Here is a 24,193-nt window from a genome sequence, read left to right on the forward strand (position 1 = left end):
ATAATGCCTAACTGGAAGAGATTGGTTTGTGAGCAAACGAACTCTGGCTGAAGTTTGCTGAATGCTAGTGAAAAAGTATCACTACTCCCACGGGCTATCAAATCTAGAAAAAACATTCCTGTTCGGAATATCTAAGCTAAATTCTAATATTCAGCAACAGTATAGAACAAGATGTCTTCTTAAAACTTCACTGCCTTCAAAAGTGCATACACTGATGAAAAGTTTTAAATAATAGATGTATTAACATTAAAACATCAAAAGATATGACTAATTTTGACCCATCCTAAAGTCATAACCCTGGATTGTGAAATTCACCATTTTTTGTACATCCTTTTCTGTTAAATTCCTAAGAATGCATTTATATTTTATAAAGTATCAGCAAACTTACACATAAATACTATATACTAAGTTTGGCCCCACCCTTGGGTCAAAACCCCTACTCTGGGGATCATCAAATTTACAATTTTGGTAAAAGACTACCTAGCTGCTCTTCTCATTTAGTTTCTAGTTAGTATCAATAGCACTAAAGAAGATGTTATATAAGTGTTTTACACATAAACACTATAGACCAAGTTTGGCCCCGCCCTGGGGTCAGAACACCTACCCCGGGGATCATGAAATTTACCATTTTGGTAGAGACCTTCCTGCTCTACATCATTATGCATTTAGTTTTTCTTAAACATTTAAAATTTGTCTATTTTGGGCAGTTTTGCCCCACCCCTAGGGCCCCAGGGGTGCTGAAATCCTGAAATTTACAATTTATGTCCTCCTTGTTCCAAATATGTTTCATACCAAATTTGAAAAGAATTGGAATGGTAGTTATTAAGAAGAAGTTAAAAATGTTCAATTGTTAACGCAGGACGGACGACGACGGACGACAACCAATTGCAATCTGTGACCTTTGATCTGAAAATCAAAACAGTTCATCTTCTAATCATGACCTATAGTTTATTGACCATCCCAAAAAGGGTTCTAGAAGCCCCAGGCCATGCAACCTTTTCTTACACATGTGCAGTTCTAGAGAAGAAGATTTTTGAAAATTGGTAAATTTTGGGCAGTTTTTGCCCCGCCCCAAAGGCCCCTGGGGTGCAGGAATCCTGAAATTTACAATTTATGTCAAAAGTTCCAAAGATGCTCCATACCAAATTTGAAAAGAATTAGAATAATAGTTATCAAGAAGTTAAATATTTCTATTGTTCACACATTTAATAACTGACCATCAACTTTACAATTTTGGTAAAGGACTACCTGCTCCTTCTAAATATTTGCTTAGTTTCAATCTAGTATCAATAGCACTAAAGAAGATGTTATTTAAGTGTTTTACACATAAACCCCTACCCCAAGGATCATGAAATTTACAATTTTGGTAGAGGCCTTCCTGCTCTACATCATTATGCATTTAGTTTTTCTTTTTGGTTCTAGAGAAGATTTTTTGAAAACTTGTCAATTTTGGGCAGTTTTTGCCCCAGCACCAGGAGTCCTGAAATTTACAATTTATGCCTGCCCCCCCCCCCCCCCCCCCCCCTCCCCCCAAACCCCTTCATGCAAAAGATGCTTCATACCAGATTTAAAAAGAATTGGAATAGTAGTTATCAAGAAGAACTTAAAAATGTTCAATTGTTAAAGGTTGACGCACGTTGCACGACAATGGATGACAATCAGTTACAATAGGTCACCTGAGTTTACTCAGATGACCTAAAATGATAAAACGTACCTTTTTTCTTTAACTTCATCATTTGAGTTTCTGTAAGTGATATCCTTGATAGATTTCTGAGTCTCTGGATATATGTGTGCATTTTGAACAAGGTCCACTGCTTTAATACTTGAAGCAGGCAGCATAGAGAAAGACCTGTGTTCTGTAGGAGCTGAACCTAAAGCAAAAGGTCTGCTAATCTCATCTGCTCCTCGGTGTTTTCTATTGCTATTTGGTGAGCCTGAGCTTAGAGGTGACAAAGCTGGAGTGTTTTCTCTGACTGTATTAGAGGACATACTAATATACTGTGGCGACTCTTCAGTACCTCTTGCAGAACTCGGGGAATGACTCTGAACATCAACTGGTATAGCTTGAGAGGTCCCAGCAATGAACGAATTGCTTCTCGAATCTTGAATTCTGCCATACGTTGCTATGTTGCATTGCTGAGGTTGTGACCTGTCAATTCTGGCTGGTTGCACATCAACAATTTGAACATCTGAAGCTGTTTCTTTTTGATTGGTTACAGACACTGAGGAGCTTGTTCTGATAGGTGGCAGGTCAGTATTAATCGGCCACCCATCTGTGTCTCTGGCTCCTGGCCCAATATTCACTAGTTCTACACTGTTTTCACTGATGTCAATGACTCCTTCGTCCTGACTTTGACTCCTGGCTTGAATTCTTTCACTTGATATGTTATAACTGTCATTCATGGATAAGTGATCATCTGGCCTTTGTGAAGAGTGGTTAGAGAAATGTCCAGACTGCTGGTATCTAGGTCGTTTGTATGCTGGACTGACTGGGTTCATTTCTTTGTTTAGTCTCTTCAGTTGATTTTCTGGGACCATTTTAAGCAAATCTGTTGTGTTGACAAAACGAAAATCAATACTGTCTTGTAGATCAAAGTTTAGTCCTTGAGATGAGGTGTATCCCATTTTGATGTTCATACATTTCTGAAAGTCTGTGCAACACTTGGTAATACTGTCCATGTGAAGCAGTTTAGCAATCTTCTCCACATCTCGGCAATTATCTTCAGTTAACATCATGTAGCCTTCATATAGATACTGCAAAAATGTTGTTACTGCTGTTTCGGTAATGTCAGAATTCAGTCGTACTTCTAAATGTGACCCTACCGATGCATTATCTGTATCTTGTAGCATTGGACATGCTGCTATTAGCACCAGTCTGTGAGCCTGAAAAATAAAAACTACAGTGCAATACTACATGTATTTGAGGATGAAAAATAGGGAGATTATGTTTTTGCCTTCTTTTTTTTTAACTTTTTGTCAAAAGTAGTTAGGCTTACCACATATTTTCATAGTGAATGTTTTTACATTTGCAACTTTTCAAGTATTGATTCAATATTAATTCTGGATCAATGTTAATTGCATGAGCTAAGCTTGATCAAAATCACAAAAGAAAAGTGAAATATCAAGACCAATTGACTTTCCCAAATCAGTGTTTATTTTTCATTATGGTAAGGACTTAGTGGATGCTGAAGATCTGAAGTATGGCCTTAAAGATCACCTGAGTAACATGCAATTCTTCAATGAACAGCTCAATCAAACAAGGTGTAAATAAAAAAAAATTGTCTCTACCTTTCCAGATTCAGCTTTTTTCAATTAACACGTCAATAAGCTGGTTTCGCTGCATTGCCTACCTTTTACAACTTTATTTTGTGGATCTACCATCCAAGATACGAGGATTCGGTTATCAGATGATTATTCTACAAGTTAATTATGACTAAGATGCTGTTGATGTTTCAAAAGCTCTAACACTGACAAATGAAGCATCACTAACACTGACAAATGAAGCATCACTTTGACTTTGGTCACCTCCTCGCCATTCGGTTTCTTTGTGCATGACATCAACAGACTCAGCACACAAATTTCCAATCAGCGTCAAACAAGTCATGATTAACTTGAAGAATACTCATCCAATCTAAATCCTAACTAGATCCACGAAATATAAAAATAAAAGATAGGCAAAGCAACAGCACTTTTCAATATGGATTCTGCTCTGACTCTTCCCCGCATATGTCACAATATAAAGCAGGGTTAAAAATCAGAGGAATCTCAGATTCTCTGATTGTTGAGTTGATTTCAATGTCCATGATGATGATATATCGGAATCCTTCTTCCTTTTCAAATGTTTCAATTAATGTATACATAGTTGATCGTTTACTGTGGGTTTGTGTTCGGGTGACAATCGATTATAAATAATGAAACCAATACTTGAAATCGACGAACCAAATACGATTGACAATCAATTGTCAGTGATAATCATTTTTTTAACAGTTAAAAATGTTAAACTGTTAACGCACGATGCACAATGAATGACAACGGACACAGACCAATTGCAATAGATTGCCTGAGGTTACTCAGGTGACCTAAAAACCGACTTATATGAGATTACATTATTGCACTGTTTTACCTTTGTTTGTACATTCCCAGTTTTAATGACAGCATCACACAGAAGCTGATTTTTCCACATAAGTGCCACCTGTCTCATGATGGAACTGGAATAGATCTGGTTCATATACATCTTCTGGTAACTCATACTGATGCTGGAATTCTCTCCACTAAAAGTATAATTCAGAGTCAAGTAGACAAGAATATATAGTAAAATTCAATTTCCATAATAAACCTGCATCATTACTGATTTTCCAAGATATCCAACATGTTGAAAAATAGATTGGAAAAGAGCATTCAACCATGAAACTAGGTCTTACAACTTTTTCAGAATAATTCACCTGTAACAAAAGTGAAGCTTGATCTGTACATGATTTCTATTTTTAATCATATCGGTAGATCTAACTTTTACCAGAAAACGTTTCAACGCGACTTGATTTTGCCGATCAAACAAAATGAATGCTGACATCAACCAATCAGAGCTGAGTTACACATGCGCATATATTTAGGTGTTTTCCAGTTTGCACTGTAAATACAGCAAGTTCGGAAATAAGTTAAATTGAGAATGCTTCTTATTGACTGTTGTAAATATCACATCCATCCGAAATATTAACACTTTCCCCTACTGAAGAACACAACTTGCACACCCGGACGCCCCTAAGTCTCTTGTTTCCTCGCTCCTCGTGTAGACAACATTTCTCCATCTCGATCTTGCAGACCACTAGTCCAAAATATCTTATGTTTTCCTGGCTTTTTTATGATTTTGATATAAAATTTACTGTACAACAAAAATGTCAGATCCGGCACCGTTACATAAACTGGGAATTTCACTGCCAAAAGCTTGAGTCAGCATTCTCTGGCCGATTTTAAATAATTCAATGTTAAACTCAAAACTAATCAATAAAACAAATTAAACAATGCTTCTTGTACTTACTAATATCAATTAAAAGAAAATATCACTCCAAAATTCGATAACAGAAGCACACAATTGTAGTTAACTGGATTTTCACTGTCATTTGACCAAACGAGTCACGTGACTCAAAACAAAGCTCGACAGTTTGTTAAAATGTTTTCAAGAGACTGTTTATGTGATGAAAGAACCCATAAAATCGATATTAGTAAGTACAAGAAGAATTGTTTTATTGATTAGTTAGGAGTTTAACATTGAATTCGGCTCACAAGTATTTGAAATCGGCCTGAGAATGCCGCCTCCAGCTGGAGGCAGTGAAATTTCCAGTTTAAGTAATGAATAAAAGAATTAAAGTTCTGATGTTTTCCTGGCATGGAAAATGTAGAAATCATAAAAAAAAGCCAAGAAAACGTCAGATATTTCGGACCAGAAGACCACCTGTAATTGTATCATTATTTTTTAATTTTAGATCGAAACCAAAGAAGATTTAGAAAATTTCTGTCATTATGAAATACTGATCTGTACCAGAAACGACCCTGAAATTTTCAGGAAATAAAAATAAAAAACCTTCGCAAGAATGGCGTAATAAAAACTTTCGGGTCGGTGTGAATTTTCAGACTCGGTTGGGCGAGGGGAAACAAACAATATTTTTATTTTGTGTTATAACCCTGTGTATCAACATATGGCACCATTCTTGGGGAAAAAAATGTGACCAGCATCGATTTATTGTGGATTGTTTAATGTCTCACTTGAGAATCTTTCACTCATATGAAGACGTTACCATAATTGATCATTAGAGAACAGATGGAACGAACATCTATTTTGGAAAGAGAATTTTAGTAGTAAACCATAAGTATATGGTGTGTGGACAATCCTGGGTTCGAATTCATTTCCGGTTGGAAGGGTCTATACATTTTCTCCTTCACTGTTACATTATCATTGTTATAATTATGTTTTTGTATTTCCAAAAACTGAGGGATATCAATGACATCACAACGCACCCACTTAATATGTTTTATACCAGCTACATCATGCATTAAAGGGACTGGTTCATGTTTTTCAAAAGAAATATTTTTAATTTTTGATGTTAAAAATAAAAAAAAATATAACATATAATGATGACAACCAAAATTTGGACCATCTGAATGCAAGGATAAGAGCAATATTTTAGCTTTGATTCTGTGTTATGTAAACAAAGACTCACGTCTTTTTATGTAAACAAACAAACCAGTGAAACGTTAATGTTGTAATTCAAAGAATCTTCATTTTGTACAACCACAAATTTTAACCTATAAATGATACATTTTACCTAAAAGTATACTTGAGATGTGATAAATATAATAAACATGGATCAATATCCATTTATTTTGAAAACTTCATAAACAACATACCTCAATCTTAGTTTTCAAAACAAATAATAAACTCTGTATAATGAGCTTCTGTCATGATAAGGCCTTTAAAAAAAATTGTGTGTTTTGGGTAACCCGACATAACCTATAAAAATGTGCTGATCCTAAAAAAATTTTAATGTCCGTTTTTATCCGATTAAATTTCCTATTATTTCTGTGTAAAAATCCGTTTTTATCAGAATATTTTTTTTCTCATTCTTAAGAAACGCTTAGGTGTACAGTAAACATTAACGATATTTAAATCAACATGCAAGCGTTTTTATGACGGATCCGACGGCATGGCAGGGTGCTCCGTGGTCAATATTTGGAGAAAAATGTTATTGTTCACACAGAGAGGAAAAACGGATAATTAAATAATTTTGTCAATGTATTAGTTGTTGTTTGAACAATACTCTTTTGAAATGTTTCTCTCTGTCTGACTAGTCATCTTCAGAGAAACTATGGAATGGAAAATCTTTTGGTTAATATAATTCTGACACTGATATTTCTGTAATTTAAAGGTTTTGTGACACAGCTGAAATGAAGAGAAAATTAAAAATGAAAATGATATGAAACTCTGTAAAATTTAGTTGTCTGATGTTTTTCAAACTTGTTGGAGTTCAATATAATACAAAATAATATTCTCATGATTTTCTATCTATATTTCAGTGTTCATACATGTATATTAAAAATAATTTTTTTTAAAAAATCCCTACCTAAATGTACATGTACCTACCCTAATTTTTTCATCAATGTTACCCGAAACACACAATTTTTTTTTAGGCCTAAGGCCAGTTTTTTAATTTATTGGTTTACGGATTTTAAAAATAAAATTTAGGGTCGATCGGGAGAAAAATAAATAAAAATAAACATTTTTATTTTCAACAAATCAATAACATTATTTCACCAGTACAAAATAAACAAAACATGTATTTCAAAAATATTAGATAAAAAATTCTTTAGAGTGACAAGTACATTATGAATTTTGAATTTCAAATTCAGTGTATAACTACATACATGTATCTATGTTACACTTTGGTAAAACATAAGCCAAGAATGTATAAGTTCATATCTCTTTGATGTTGTAAAATATCCAGTATTTATATAAAATTGTTCAGTAATTTTGCTACATATATGCTCAATAAAGATTTTACATTTACAAATTGTAAAACATAAAGAAAAAACAATAATATAAGCACTAGCTATTACAATTGTATGTAGTAATTCCATTTTTAATTTCAGAATGTTTATACCCCTATGAAATAATTTTAACCCCATTTTCCCCACATAGACATGCCCATGGAATTATCTACCATCTTTTTGAAAGAAATGTTCTTTTGTTTTTCATTTTTATTTGCTACTCAAATTCTTTCCACAACTACACAAGGTATACTAAATTACGAGAAATATGCATACCTTTCTGAGTTATATCTGGTCATATTTTTTTTTTTTTTTTTTTTTTTTTTTATTTTTTATACAGGTGTTCATTATAATATCAAAAGCATCTAACAATTTCTCACACTGTTCTATTCTCTATTTGGATTTTTGACGGCAAAGATGCATGTACATGTATTCAAATACATTTATTATGACATGTACTGCTGCAGTGATTGGGATAAGCACGCGCCCTGCGCCATAGTCGCATTAAATCAAAGAATGGCGCACAGAATATTGAAACACTGCGCCGTTGTGGCGCACATTGTCGATATACCTAGTTTGAGCTTTTCCCCACTGACGTCGTAGATATCCAAACTTTTTAACTTTTGAGCTGATCCCCCACTTAATCTATATCGATTAAGTGCTTGAAAAATCTTTATCGCTGTTAATGCTTTAGTAATAGTTCAATTTTACGTTCTTTTAAGCGCAAGTATAACTTAGATTTCCTCAGTGTCTAATCAAACAGTAAAAAGTTATCTGATTGGTTAATACTGTTAAATTGCAATTTTAATGTGCACGGACTGGAGATGCCATGGAAAAAAATTCTTAAACCTGACAAAAGGCAAACTTACATTAATTTTCGCCTTAATGATCAGCCAGTACTGGCAGTAGACACTGTAGGAGCAGAAGGAGACGTTGACGCGGACAATCACGATGACAATCCTTACTTTAACAAAACGTAAATCTAACACAAATAATAAAACTAAATCATCTATGGCATTGCAATCTGTCAGTAGTGTTTAGATTATAATTTACAGGTATCTCGGACTTCGTCTTTTTAAAATGTCTCATAAAAATTTTAATTTGGCGCATTCATTTTAGAAATTTCACATTGACACTAGCTGGTAACGCGCCATTGTCACATTAAGCAATTTGCTTATCCTAATCACTGCTGCTGTGGTATAAAGTCACTAGTTAGAATAATCTAACTGTGTCTCGGTACAGGCCCTCACCACACTCAAACCGGGTCCATAGGACATTATCACTTTAACGATAGAACATCCAATTTAGTAAAGTTGCTAACAACTGTACTTTCCTCTCAACTTTAAACACCCAAATAGCACTGCATTTTGTGTTATGTTAGCAGCAAGAATATCGCCAATTGTATGAGAAATATTTATTTCTATCAAATTCTTTTTTTTTTCGTGATGAAATGTCATCTGGCATCTGTTTCGTCTAGGTATCGTTACTGTCATCGTGGGTGGCCATATCTGTTTACATGGTTTTTAAAAATTCGGAATAAAGATATTTCGCAAAACGAATAGTGATTACCAAATACAAACCAATGGGTTTGCGTTTCACAATTTTCTATTCCTAAAATTGAAAATGCATTTTATTTTTATTTTCGATTTGACATGTTGGGTACAATTGGCGGAATTAAAAAAAAGTAGAAATTTGCATTTTATTTTTTTTTCAAATCCCCAGAATTAGGGTCAGCGGACCCGTAAACCAAGAAATAAAAAAACTGTGGCCTAAATAACCTTAATTTTTTTGAGAAACCTAAACATATCAGACTGCAGATTTTGATCATTTAAAGTGAAAAACAAAATTTTGGGGGTTGGGGGGTTTCGTGAATCAGGGTTAGACATTTATTCAATATAGTTGAGAATCTAATAGTAAATGGTATTTTGTTAGAAAATTTGCTGGAGTACTCTGCATAAAGTTGTAACTTGTTTCTTACAAACACTGTGACCAGGCTTCTGTCTTGAAACCAAGTATCATAATTTTACAATGTGTTTTCACTATTTTCCCCCCTTTTTTTCTGACAATCCTCAAATGGAGTTTAGAACTGTATGTGTTTCAGTGTATTTTGCAAATAAAAATCTTTGAACCATATTAAATTCCCTTTTTACGAATTTAGTGTGGCTAATAAAAATGAAATGTGGCTAACAGTATTTTTTGGAATGAAAATATTAATTATGAACATGATGTGAAAGTAAATCTTCTAAGCAGTTTACTTTAATGGAGCAGGGTGAGGCCAAAGGTGGGTAACTTTGTTAAGATTATTATACAGGTCCAGTCCAAAGACTATTTCTACCTGCGTAGCTATTACAGGGACTGATTTACGATTTCCCCCAAAATTTTCTTTTTCACTTTTAATGATCAAAATCTACTGTCTAATGTGTTTAAAAGAGTTCACATAAAAATTAAGGTTATACATTATCACTGAAGCACATTTTAGAGAGTTTATTATTTGCTTTGTAAACAATGATTGTGGTATGTTATTGTTTAAGAAAATTTCAAAAGAAATTGATATCGATCTAAGTTTATCATATCTTTCACATTTCAAGCATTCTTTGGGTAGAATGTGTCATCTAAAAGTTAAAATATGTGGCTATGCAAAATTAAGATGCTTTATATTACAAAATTAACATATCACTGGTTTGTTTGTATACATAAAGACTAGAGTATTTGTTTACATAACACAGATTTAAGATTAAAATATTGCTTTTATTCTTGCATTCAGAAGGTTGAAATTTTGGCTGTCAACATTAAATGAGTATATTTTCAATGTTTAACATCAAAAACGCAAAATATTTTCAAAAATTGTGAACCAATCCCTTTAACATGAGATGTGCAACACCTTCTTTGAATACTTTGCAAAGGTGGAGAATGCAGAGGAAATGCATGAAAAATCGCCCCAAAAACCTTTAATGTAAAAATGCATGAAGGTCAACTTTAACATTAAATAAGATTTGTTTGACATTCTAGACTTCTTATCACGTAGCTTTGATCCTAAGCTCCTAGAAAATGGAACTGGGTGTAGTTATTGATGCAAATTTGAAAGGTTAGAAAGTAATAATTTTTTGTCCAGTATTTTTGTGGTATTCATTGTCAGTGTAAGAGAATCAAGAAATTTGGTACACAATATTGCGCTGTTCCTGCATTTGGCCACAAAATGCAAGTAAAGGAAAAAGTAGGTAAAAATAGCTACCTGGAGTAGGTTTAAATACCTAGGTAGCTACAAGTAGCCACAAAGGTAGAAATAATCTTTGGACTGGACCTGTTATAGCAAAATCAATAGTGGTGCAACATTAATGTTAAATCTAGGATCTAAAGAGGGCACACATATCAATGTTCAAAAGGGCACTTTTCGTCGCGGCAAGACAATTTTGAGGCACTTTCATTGTATCATACTACAATAGTATTTAGCCTCTTTAAAAGTTAATACCTGCTGCCTTGATTTTAAAACTTTTCAGGGGTCGAAATTAACTCTTTCTACCACAGGCTAATTTTAGCCTGTGGGTAAAAAATCCACAGGTTAAAATGAAAACCTACAAGCTAAAATAAAAATAATGAAGCAGTGCTATTTCTTCATAGTTTTTTTTTAAATCAATGATTTTCCCTGTCATTATTGAGCCTAGTGGGTCAACAGGCATCGTTTGGACAAGGCACTAAGTTGCGTAAGTCATATGGTGCAATATTTAGGTCTCTTGACCATCGCACCTCTAATCTACAACCTGTTTACCGCAGGTCTAGATCCAATCTCTTCCAATTTCTATCACATCAGGGGTGTCACTAGTGATTTTTTAAAGCCTATTCTACTCATAACCATTGTAAAAATGAAGTTTCTACTTTAAAGGGTATATTAATTGCAAGCAGCTGTAAGAAACACATAAACGAGTCTCTTTGTAGTGCCAGAGAAAGGGAGGTAATTCTGAAAACAAACAATTCATGCTCATGATTTGTTGTTTTTAGCAACATAAGTAGTCACCACATATATTACACACATGACATTTCATTTTAACATTACCTAAATCTAGAAAATGAGCCTCAATTCTTTAATACTGCATCAAACGTTTCATAGGCACGGTGCCTAATGGTTATACTTCCCTAGAAAAAAATGAAGGCGGATGCAATGTAGAAATTCTAAATTTAGAATTACTATGATTAACTCTTTTTTCCGGAATAACATTTTTAATGCTTTGTGGGTTCTCGCTTATGGCCGGTTGCGTATCTTGGATTTATACCTTGGATCATTAATCTGATGTTGTTGTTTTTTTTTATAAAAAATAAATAAACGTTAAATTTTGATCGGGGTCAACTTTTAACATTAACAAGTGACCCTGGGATCATTTTGAATGGGGTCACTATTTAATGTTACAGGTAAAACCTGGCTTGTTTGTTGCTGATCCGATCTTGCAGCCTCACTCCAAGAATCCCTCTTAAGCATCTTCCTTCCACCCCCTTGTTGGCTTGGTGTTTCTCGAGATTTTCCTTGATTTCCAAATGCTGCCCAGTTTTCGAAATGCTGAAGCTGCATTTCCTATCCTCATGTTGACTTCCTCCTTCACCTCGCTGCTGATATTCACCACGCTCCCAAGGTAACAGAACGTCTTTACTTCCTCCAGATCTTCTCCATCTATGCCGATTGCGTTGTTGTTCCTGTTGTTCATTCTCAATCTTGCACTTCCTTTTATTGATTTTCAGACCAATCTTTCCGCCTTCTTCCTTTAACTTACGGGTCTTCTCCGGCATCTGTTGCTGCGTGTGGCTCAGGAGACTGACGTCATCTGCAAAGTCTATACCCTCCATGCTCACTGTAAATGTCCAGTGTATCCCACGGGGCTCCTCTGTCACTCGTCTCACCATCCAGTCCAAGTCTTGTACATGCTCAGGTGATCTTTTACCCATTTTCTACTGTTCCCAAATCACCATCAACTATATCTGCTACTAGTGAAAGCCAACAAAGCGTTGTTCCTGTTACGATTCTGAATGAATCGTAACGTTTTTTCAGTGGGATTCACTAACCTCGTGGGAATAATTTGGCCTCCTTTTACCAGGGTACGGTTCACTAAACATTTATCTGACTTTAGAAATGCTTCTATGGATTCGACCATGCCAACATCGATAACCACTTATTTTCTGTCTGACACCAGGGCCTTTCCTGTAGTGATCACCTCTGTTTTAGACGGTAGGGATATAGTATCAGATGCTATGATACCGAAACACCTTATTCTGTCTTGCGATACATGTATGATTTTGATCGTCAAGTCTAAGGCTATTATCTCCCAAGCTTACAACTCCTCCATTTGCCTTCAAGAACCCCACTCCTGGTACAGCTACCGTCATCTTTACAACCATCACTGCATGTCTTAGAGAATTTTCTCCTGGTACAGCTACCGTCATCTTTACAACCATCACTGTATGTCTGAGAGAATTTTCTCCTGGTACAGCTACCGTCATCTTTACAACCATCACTGCATGTCTGAGAGAATTTTCTTTCCAAACTTGAACTACAGTAATGTCTTTCCATAAACATAAAGGGAGGTACTCGAAGCCGTTTGCATTTCTTGGTTGGCTTCATTTAACTTTAGTTGTTTATATTTTGTGATGGCATCGTAGATTCATTTTGAAATAAGAGTTACGGTTGGGCCAGTATTTAATAATGTCATGGTAGAGACATCATCACTGATTAATCCTCGGATGTACATACATGTACCGGCTTCGGTTGTTATCATCACTGATTAATCCTCGGATGTACATACATGTACCGGCTTCGGTTGTTATCATCACTGATTAATCCTCGGATGTACATACATGTACTGGCTTCGGTTGTTATCATCACTGATTAATCCTCGGATGTACATACATGTACCGGCTTCGTCACTGATTAATCCTCGGATGTACATACATGTACCGGCTTCGTCACTGATTAATCCCCGGATGTACATACATGTACCGGCTTCGGTTGTCTTTCTTTGTACTTAACACAGTCCGTATTTCTTTCTTCTGTTTGGGTCTATTCATTTGAAACAATTTTAACTTGCCCTGATGAACGCTCTTTTGTATCTTTATTAGTCTTGCTTTCACAGCCCCTACGTATTTGATCTTATAGACTAGAGTTCTACCTTGACTCTGATTCCCTTCTAATGGTGCACGTATGAACCGACGATCTTTTTTTTAAATGCCCAGCCTAACCAAAGTTAAAACATTTGGTACTTCCCAACCTAGTTAGCCTTTCTTAGAACTTACACGTATCCTTCTTCCTCTGACCCCTTACATAACCACACGTGATTTTGTCAATATCCTCTGTAGACCGTGTAACATATCGTTCATTGCTTTCATTGTATATTTCAAACTCTCTATCACCATGTTATATCCTATAGCTCCTCGACACAGCCCACTGTCGCTCCACAACTATAAAGGCATTTATCGCAACAGCATGTCTAATGGCTTCGTTTAGATTGTGAAGTCTAGACTGCTTAAGGAGACGCACAAGAGAAATTTCATGTGGATGAAAAGTGGAGGATATCTGCAACACCATTTTTTGAAATTGGAACTTTTCAAATTTACTTTATTTAGTCAAAAATGCAGTAATCTGAAATTTTTTTAAATCCCTGCTGAACTCGTACTGGCGACCTACAGTTCAACAGTTGACACGCTAACTTACTGAGCTACTCAGCTAGGCAGTAGACAAATGTTGTTGATATCTACATTTTCATTCATGTTTAAAAGGAAGTCAGCCATTATGACGATATAGCAAACCTCTGTGGTAACGCACTTTGAAATTTTTGTTCAAAGTGCGTTGAATTTGAGACCAAGTTAACACACTTTTTTTTCAAAGTGCGTTGTGAGTGTACATCAGCATTTTTTCCTAAACACTTAACGCACTTTGAAAATATATATTTAAACAAATCAGGAAATTGTTAAATAAGTACTTAGAGGGAATAATTAAGAGTTGTATTTCTTTCTTTCCAAAGATATATGCCAATCTTTTAATAATTCAAATTGATTGCATGTAGACGACTCCCAACCCCCAATTTAATCAAAATTTGATTTTAAATCCGCTTGCATACTCGTTACACTAGCATCTAGAGAGTCTCGTCAGAGGTTAAATTCGAAATGGTGACTATCTCAAAGGATCCCGCTTTTAGCAAAATACACGCATATTGTTTTCGAAGAGGACCATTCTGTACTCAGCAAAGGTTCATGGGTGAAGTTTGAGCCTGGTAAAGCCAAGGGGAGAGAAATATGCTTCAGACAAGGATTTTACACAGAGAAGTTAGTTCGCCTTGGACCCTTGATCTAGAAAATTGGTTCGTTGCCACTGCACATTTTCCACCCATGGGCACTCTATGGTTGAGGTGAAGTTTGATCCCGACTTGGCAAAAGGTAAAGAAAATATCCAGACAAAGATCTTACACAGGTAGGTTTATCTACCGTGACTTTTGATCTAGGAAATTGGATCAAGGTCACTGCACACCCTCTACCCATGGGCAGCCTTGGGGTAAAGCGTTCGCCAGACTTGGTCAAGGGAAATGAATGTTGTTCAAGACAAATGAAATCGAATGGACGGTCGGGAGGACGAACAGTCTAATCAATATAGGTCCCTCGCAGAGCCAGACCCATATAATTACCCAAATCCACAAAACGTCTAAATGTCAGATCGGGAAGTGAAGTCATAATCAAATATTAAGGTTAATATGACCATCTGTCACTTTTTGCATTTTTGAAAGCTTCTATAGAATCATAGAATCGACCGAGCCGTGCAAAATTTGTTTTTTGCAAAGTGCGTTATATATGGTCGATATCAACGCACTTTGATATATATAATATCTGAAAAGAAAACACAAAAATTCTCGGTAAAGCTTTAGCGTTTTCATTAATATTGTTATCCTATTACTGAGACTCTATTTCAATTATATATATATATATATATATATATATATATATATATATATATATATATATATATATATAAGACTTGATACCACTGTATATTTTCCTGCTTTTTTATTTGAATATATATATTGAAAGTGCGTTGACTTGGTTCCAAATTTTCAAAGTGTATAATTTTTCAAAGTACGTTGTAACATACCGCCTTGGAACTACATGTAAGTTGTATATCTTTTCTACATCCTTACATGTAGCATAAAATGCGTAATGACCGAAAATGGAGATCGTGCCGGGGACCCAGGGGAGGATATCACATGTAATAGCGATCTCATCAAAATGAATGAATGGTCCAAAACAATGGTTAGTAATTTTTAATTCAACTGAAACGGAATGCTTAACTACATGTATAACCATGGGGGAAAAACCCCAACATTCATCTGATAATTTTCTTTAACGATACATATCTACTAGACATGGAGTCTCGCATACATTTCGTTGATACAATTACAATTTACAAACTAGTATATTGAAAGCTTATTGCGTATCGGTATAATACATAATCTACAAAGAGCAAATGTTATTATCAATAGAAAAGCAATACAAGCTATTTTATTGCTCAACTAGAATATGCTGATATCGCATGCATATGGGATAAATTATGTATTGGTATGATTGTGAAAATTGAAAGCATGAATTGAGGCAGCAATTATAGTTATAGGTGGCAAGAAAATTAATGGTCCCTAAATCTTTATTATACAAAGAAACAGAACGGGAAATACTTGCTGAGCGCCAAGAAAAACCTCGACTAAGTATATCACAAGTCTCCTATTTACTCAACAAACACCGACTAAGTATATAGTATATCACAAGTCTCCTAGTTACTCAACAAACATCGACTGAGTATATAGTATATCACAAGTCTCCTAGATACTCAACAAACATCGACTAAGTATATAGTATATCACAAGTCTCCTAGTTACACAACAAACACCAACTAAGTATATAGTACATCACAAGTCTCCTGGTTACTCAACAAACAGCGACTAAGTATATAGTATATCACAAGTCTCCTAGTTACTCGACAAACATCAACTAAGTATATAGTATATCACAAGTCTCCTGGTTACTCAACAAACACCGACTAAGTATATCACAAGTCTCCTAGTTACTCAACAAACATCGACTAAGTATATAGTATATCACAAGTCTCCTAGTTACTCAACAAACAGCGACTAAGTATATCACAAGTCTCCTAGTTACTCAACAAACAGCGACTAAGTATATCACAAGTCTCCTAGTTACTCAACAAACAGCGACTAAGTATATAGTATATCACAAGTCTCCTAGTTACTCAACAAACAGCGACTAAGTATATCACAAGTCTCCTAGTTACTCAACAAACATCGACTAAGTATATAGTATATCACAAGTCTCCTAGATACTCAACAAACATCGACTAAGTATATAGTATATCACAAGTCTCCTAGTTACTCAACAAACAGCGACTAAGTATATAGTATATCACAAGTCTCCTAGTTACTCAACAAACAGCGACTAAGTATATCACAAGTCTCCTGGTTACTCAACAAACAGCGACTAAGTATATAGTATATCACAAGTCTCCTAGTTGCTCAAGAAACATCGACTAAGTATATCACAAGTCTCCTAAATACTCAACAACATTGACTAAGTATAAAGTATATCACAAGTCTCTTAGTTGCTTAACAAACACCGACTAAGTATATAGTATATCACAAGTCTCCTAGTTACTCGACAAACAGCGACTAAGTATATCACAAGTCTCCTAGTTACTCAACAAACAGCGACTAAGTATATTACAAGTCTCCTGGTTACTCAACAAACAGCGACTAAGTATATAGTATATCACAAGTCTCCTAGTTACTCAACAAACAGCGACTAAGTATATAGTATATCACAAGTCTCCTAGTTACTCAACAAACAGCGACTAAGTATATAGTATATCACAAGTCTCCTAGTTACTCAACAAACAGCGACTAAGTATATCACAAGTCTCCTAGTTACTCAACAAACATCGACTAAGTATATAGTATATCACAAGTCTCCTAGTTGCTCAAGAAACATCGACTAAGTATATCACAAGTCTCCTAAATACTCAACAACATTGACTAAGTATAAAGTATATCACAAGTCTCTTAGTTGCTTAACAAACACCGACTAAGTATATAGTATATTACAAGTCTCCTAGTTACACAACAAACACCAACTAAGTATAAAGTATATCACAAGTCTCCTAGTTACTCAACAAACATCGACTAAGTATATCACAAGTCTCCTAAATACTCAACAACATTGACTAAGTATAAAGTATATCACAAGTCTCTTAGTTGCTTAACAAACACCGACTAAGTATATAGTATATTACAAGTCTCCTAGTTACACAACAAACACCGACTAAGTATATAGTATATCACAAGTCTCCTAGTTACTCAACAAACATCGACTAAGTATATAGTATATCACAAGTCTCCTAGTTACTCAACAAACAGCGACTAAGTATATAGTATATCACAAGTCTCCTAGATACTCAACAAACAGCGACTAAGTATATAGTATATCACAAGTCTCCTAGATACTCAACAAACAGCGACTAAGTATATAGTATATCACAAGTCTCCTAGTTACTCAACAAACACCGACTAAGTATATAGTATATCACAAGTCTCCTAGTTACTCAACAAACATCGACTGAGTATATCGTACATCACAAGTCTCCTAGTTACTCAACAAACAGCGACTAAGTATATAGTATATCACAAGTCTCCTAGTTGCTCAAGAAACATCGACTAAGTATATCACAAGTCTCCTAAATACTCAACAACATTGACTAAGTATAAAGTATATCACAAGTCTCTTAGTTGCTTAACAAACAGCGACTAAGTATATAGTATATCACAAGTCTCCTAGTTACTCGACAAACATCAACTAAGTATATTGTATATCACAAGTCTCGCAGTTGCTCAACAAACATCGACTAAGTATATCACAAGTCTCCTAGTTACTCAACAAACATCGACTAAGTATATTACAAGTCTCCTGGTTACTCAACAAACAGCGACTAAGTATATCACAAGTCTCCTAGATACTCAACAAACATCGACTGAGTATATCGTACATCACAAGTCTCCTAGTTACTCAACAAACAGCGACTAAGTATATAGTATATCACAAGTCTCCTAGTTACTCAACAAACATCGACTGAGTATATCGTACATCACAAGTCTCTTAGTTGCTCAACAAACATCGACTAAGTATATCACAAGTCTCCTAGTTACTCAACAAACAGCGACTAAGTATATAGTATATCACAAGTCTCCTAGTTACTCAACAAACACCGACTAAGTATATAGTATATCACAAGTCTCCTAGTTGCTCAAGAAACATCGACTAAGTATATAGTATATCACAAGTCTCCTAGTTACTCAACAAACAGCGACTAAGTATATAGTATATCACAAGTCTCCTAGTTACTCAACAAACACCGACTAAGTATATAGTATATCACAAGTCTCCTAGTTGCTCAAGAAACATCGACTAAGTATATAGTATATCACAAGTCTCCTAGTTACTCAACAAACAGCGACTAAGTATATAGTATATCACAAGTCTCCTAGTTACTCAACAAACAGCGACTAAGTATATAGTATATCACAAGTCTCCTAGTTGCTCAAGAAACATCGACTAAGTATATCACAAGTCTCCTAAATACTCAACAACATTGACTAAGTATAAAGTATATCACAAGTCTCCTAGTTACTCAACAAACATCGACTAAGTATATAGTACATTAGAAGTCTCCTAGTTACTCAACAAACATCGACTAAGTATATAGTATATTACAAGTCTCCTAGTTACTCAACAAACACCGACTAAGTATATCACAGGTCTCCTAGTTACTCAACAAACATTATTCACGAAAGCACAAACCACACTTACAATACTCGATAAACCCATTTGCTAAACGAAATCGAAACCAGAATACAATTATACTATAACTCTTTTTCTATTTCTTTGGAAATAAATTACCCCAATCAATACAATGCATCATTACAGTCCTAGATACTCACTTCCCCAAGATATCAAACTATTTTTACATTGGTTCAAGGAATGGTCAAGTACATCCTACTTAGCTAAGACTAAAGCGTAAGTCTGAACCTACATTTCTTTGGCAGAAACTTAAATAACTCACTATTTGGGGTCATCGAGAGCACCAAACACTTCGTGTTACAACCTAAGAAATTATACAGATATGAGAAATAGAACGGTATCTACAGTATTTTATGTACTTTACCATTGACTAGTCAGAAACCGAAATGTGAAGATAACGAAGAGTGATCAATTTCATAAATCCTATCAAGAATACAAAACTAAGATTAGGGCAATCAGAAATGGGATCAAGTGTCCATGATTAGCATCCCATGTTGACCGGCCATATCCGCCGTGAGTCCTACGTCTTGATGGGTTAAATGGAGTAATCTGTAGTCAGTATTAGTATGTAAAGAATAGCTTAACAATTGATGTGAAAAATATATTTCTTATTGTAAGAAGAGTTCTGGGAATCAGAGGTTTTTTGGTTTGTTTTTTGTTCAAAAACACTGTTTTTGGCCCCCCAGGATGAAAATGAAAATTAAAAAACTTATTGCACATCAACAGGAAATCATCAATCATGTTCCAAACGATGATTTGGTTAATGCATAAATTGTAAGAGGAGCTCTGGGAACCAGGTTTTTTTAAAAATAGAAAATACATCGTGTTTTTCAAAATGAAAATTCTGGAACCTTATTGCACATCTACAGGTCACCACCAATCCTCATCCAAAAAACAAAAAAATATTTGGCTACTGCGTAAAGTGTAAGAGGAGTTCTAGGAACCGGCTTTTTATGGGAAAACATAGTTTTTCGAACCCTCCCAAATTTCAAAACCTTATTGCACATCTATAGGACACCACTAATCATATTCCAAAAGATGATTTGGCTACTGCATAAAATGTAAGAGTTCTGGGAACCAGGGTTTTGTAGAAAACACAATTTTTCGACCCCGGGGATGATTTTATGGACAATGAAAGATAATGATTTCTGTTTAAGCATTACTCTGCAATGAAAAAAAACCCCAAATTTTATCCGGCGTATAATTCTAAGAAATAGACTTCATTTTTGAAAATACATGAGGGAATGAACACTTCACGTCGGCTTACGGCTAACACGCATCACAAAAAGCATGCTGGTAAGAGATGAAGTTCATTCCTTCCTATATTTTCTAAAAATGGGGTTTATTTCTAACATTTACATTTTGTTTTCATTTCTATCAGACTTCCCAGCCCTTAAAATAGACGAACTATATATATGTCCTTTATACGCGCTTTGTCTACAACCACAGTGAAATCATGAAGAAATGCCCACCATTACAATGTGTTATGTTTTCAATTATAAACACATTGGAAATTTAAATACATGTATTTCAGAAAATGTACAAATGACGGTAAAATTCGCTTATTGAAATTATAAACTAACAATGAATCAAAATTGTTTAGATGATCCCCCCCCTCCCCCCCGCGGAAGTCTGGCTCTAGAGTGAGCCTTCTCCCAGTACTCTCTCTCTCTCTCTTCTATCACTCACTCAGTTGGTGAGTTAAAATGACATTAATTCCAATGTGTTTTATTCACCGTTTAATGAGCGACTTAAGCAAAATCATTTAATGCCCTGCTGAAAAAGGTCTTGGTATCTAAACAATCTCCATAAAGTGGTAGTAGTTTACCAGGTATAAATGATGGGGGGAAGTCCTGCTATGGGGGAAGTTTGACTCTACAACTAGTGATATAGAGTAGTCTGGCTCTAGAGTGAGACTTCCCCGGGGGTTCTCCTGCTCTAGAGTGAGCCTTCCCCCAGGGGGAAGGCTCACTCTAGAGCCAGGCTTCCGGGGGAAGGCTCACCCTAGAGCCAGGCTTCCGGGGGAAGGCTCACTCTAGGGCCAGGCTTCCGGGGGAAGGCTCACTCTAGGGCCAGGCTTCCGGGGGGGGAGTCTCATTATAGGGGAAGGCTCACTCTACAACACCAGCACTTTATCATCATTATATCTTATTTTTAGAATTATTTTTACGACCGGTGGATGGACAATATTTATCACACGAGTCAATTTATGGGAAATAAAGCCGTGATATTTTCAGTATTAGAACAATGACTTTATCCATCGATAGTGCCAGAAAGTTTTAAAGATTTTAGTTGAACGTGGGTTTTATTAATTATCTACTCATTTTTCCATCAATGGACCGAATTTAATTCACGGATCTAATTTTATGCTGGGTCTCTAATAGGAGCGTTCCAAAAGGTGTCAATCGACAGTATTTGAAAAAGTGAAAAGAATTCTCCCCACAATGAATATTAATTACAATGATATCGACATTTTGCATCAATATCAATTGTACAAATTCAATGACCAAGCAATTAAAAACAAAAATCCAATTTTTATTACTTATTCAGAGATATTGTCATTGGGAAAAACATTTTCATTGATGGATACATTTGTGTGTGTGGTATGACGTTGATATTTTTTTGCATTTAAAATCATTCCTTTGTTTTGTAGATTACAACCAATCACCTGATGAGCAGGTAAGAATTGCAGTTTTAGATGAAATCAAACATCTCAATGTATGTGTTTTAAGTTATATCTACATGTTGAAAACACATTTTGGAAAAACGATTTACGGAATAAGCAATGAACGTGCAGTCTATTTCCTTTTCGTAAGCTTCAGTAATATGCAACGAGGAATGTAGATAATATTATAATAATCTTGTTAGACTTACTGAAAAAATAACGATAGGCAAAAATTTCAAAATTATTTTATATATCAATAAAAAATACAAATGTGCTTGTGTATTTTCAGGCTGAAAGTAGACATGCAATATAGATTTACGTGTACTTAAGGCAAAAAAGGCGTAAACTACGTAAGAGTGCAGTTCCTGCTATTACTGGACATTCAACATTCCATTGAAAACATCTTACCGACTCGGAATTATAAAAAAACGTCTTCCAAATATGACTTTACACGTTACAGAAATTCTCATCGTGTTTCTCTGTCTTCTTCCACTTTGTCATGCTAGAAAGTTATCGCCACTGGAACTGGCCATAAGGAAGTAAGTAGAAAATTCTTATATACATGTAAGCCTCAATGAGTGTGTGAGGGAATGTCACTCATTTTTTGGTTGTTTGTAGTTAGTGCGGAAATCTAGTGAAGTCAAATTAGGAGCGTGAAAAAAAAATTGAAAGTCGTAACAACGAGATAAAAAGTTGTGATTACAAGATAGAGAGTGGCAATTACGACGGAAGGGACTCGTGACAAAAAAAATAAAGAAATAAGTTGTAATAACGAGATGAAAAGATGTTAATTATGGGGTGGGGGGGGAGGTGGGTTCGTAATTACGTGATAAAACTCGTAATAACGAGATAAAAAGTCATAATTATGGGGTGTCGTAATTACGTTATAAAACTCGTAATAATGAGATAAAAAGTCATAATCATGGGGTGGGGGTCGGAATAGCGTGATAAAACTCGTATGATAACGAGATAACAAGTCGTTATAACGACTTTCTCAAATCGTAATAACGAGGTAAAAGTCGTAATTACAAGGTAAAAAGTGGAAATTACAACTTACGCAAATCGTAATGATGAGATAAAAATTCGTAATAATGAGATAAAAAGTCATATTACTAAGGTAAAAAGGCGTAATTATGAAATTAAAATTCATAATTATGATTTAAGAAATTCGCAATAACGAGATAAAAAGTCATGATAATGGATAAAAACTTAAGAAATTCATCATAAGGGAAGCGTATATTTCCCATCTACCAGTTGTTCTATATTGACAATGTTATGATTACATCATATATGTATTCATGTCGACATAAAACAGTCGATTTTCAAACTGTCAAATTCTTGTTATATTTGACTCGATAAAAGTTTCGCCGACTTTTATAAGACGGCTTCATTATGAAATACAGAAGGCGTTCTATAATGATATAATGTTTTGCAAATTTCTTCCCTCGAAATCGTCCATTTGGTTTAAAGTATTAGAACGCGCTGACATTTTATACTGCTTTCTTTTATTGTATTCATTTGTTTTCTAAAGGAACTTTTCCTGGCGTTGATCACTTAGTTTAAATGCTGACTTATATCATTACGAACAATGCCTCGTTAGGTCATTTGCAGCAGCCATTATTGTTTACATGTACAGTAGGGACGACGGGTGTTGAATTATGGGATACTGACCACTGGTTGAATATTCTTAAACATTGGTTAGTAATCCCTAAGGCTAAATTTACTTTCAGCAATAGAAATTTCTATCTTACGCAATTATATATTTAATACAATGCACAATAATAAACATCTTAACATGCTCATTAAAATAAACACGTCGATATTATGTGAAAAACTCAATTACATCCACTGGAAAATACATGTAAATTCACTTGTATAACATATCTTTACATTAAAAGGAAAATAATACTTTGATGACGAAAAGATGTACTTCAGTCCGATTAGGGTTGGGGTCATAGATCGCGTTTTGGTCGAAATCTCGACTCCTTGGAGTAATTTTAGAAGGACTTTTGAAGAGTTAAAGATTTGCAAATAAATTGGACCACTTTCGATATTGGCCACATGGGTGGTATGTGCAACAGATATCTTAAATTGAACTTCCTCACA

General features: G+C 34.9%; 2 protein-coding genes across 24 annotated transcripts in view; one reads left to right on the forward strand and one right to left on the reverse strand.

Moving 5' to 3' along the window:
- Nucleotides 1-11,865, reverse strand: part of LOC125683549 (zinc finger and BTB domain-containing protein 18-like) — a 34,056-nt gene extending 22,191 nt beyond the window's left edge. For all 16 annotated transcript variants that reach the window (XR_008795811.1, XR_007373011.2, XM_048924820.2 and 13 more), the window contains exons 1-3: nt 11,591-11,865; nt 4,124-4,271; nt 1,715-2,883 (exon numbers count right to left, since the gene is read on the reverse strand). Coding sequence is in view for 14 of the 16 variants with exons in the window: in XM_048924820.2 (XP_048780777.2) it covers nt 1,715-2,883; nt 4,124-4,249 (1,295 nt within the window). In the remaining 2 variants the exon portion in view is untranslated. The remainder of the gene's footprint in view (nt 1-1,714; nt 2,884-4,123; nt 4,272-11,590) is intronic.
- LOC125683551 (uncharacterized) overlaps nt 1-24,193 on the forward strand; it is a 43,452-nt gene that overhangs the window by 12,132 nt on the left and 7,127 nt on the right. For 4 of the 8 annotated variants that reach the window (XR_007373014.2, XR_008795813.1, XR_007373012.2 and 1 more), the window contains 2 exons: nt 22,076-22,101; nt 22,377-22,626. Coding sequence is in view for 1 of the 8 variants with exons in the window: in XM_056139784.1 (XP_055995759.1) it covers nt 12,067-12,161; nt 12,268-12,455; nt 22,076-22,101; nt 22,377-22,400 (333 nt within the window). In the remaining 7 variants the exon portion in view is untranslated. The other 4 variants (XR_007373013.2, XR_008795812.1, XM_056139784.1 and 1 more) reach the window with 4 other exon arrangements.

Source organism: Ostrea edulis, chromosome 6 (assembly GCF_947568905.1).
Source record: "Ostrea edulis chromosome 6, xbOstEdul1.1, whole genome shotgun sequence".
NCBI lineage: Eukaryota > Metazoa > Mollusca > Bivalvia > Ostreida > Ostreidae > Ostrea > Ostrea edulis.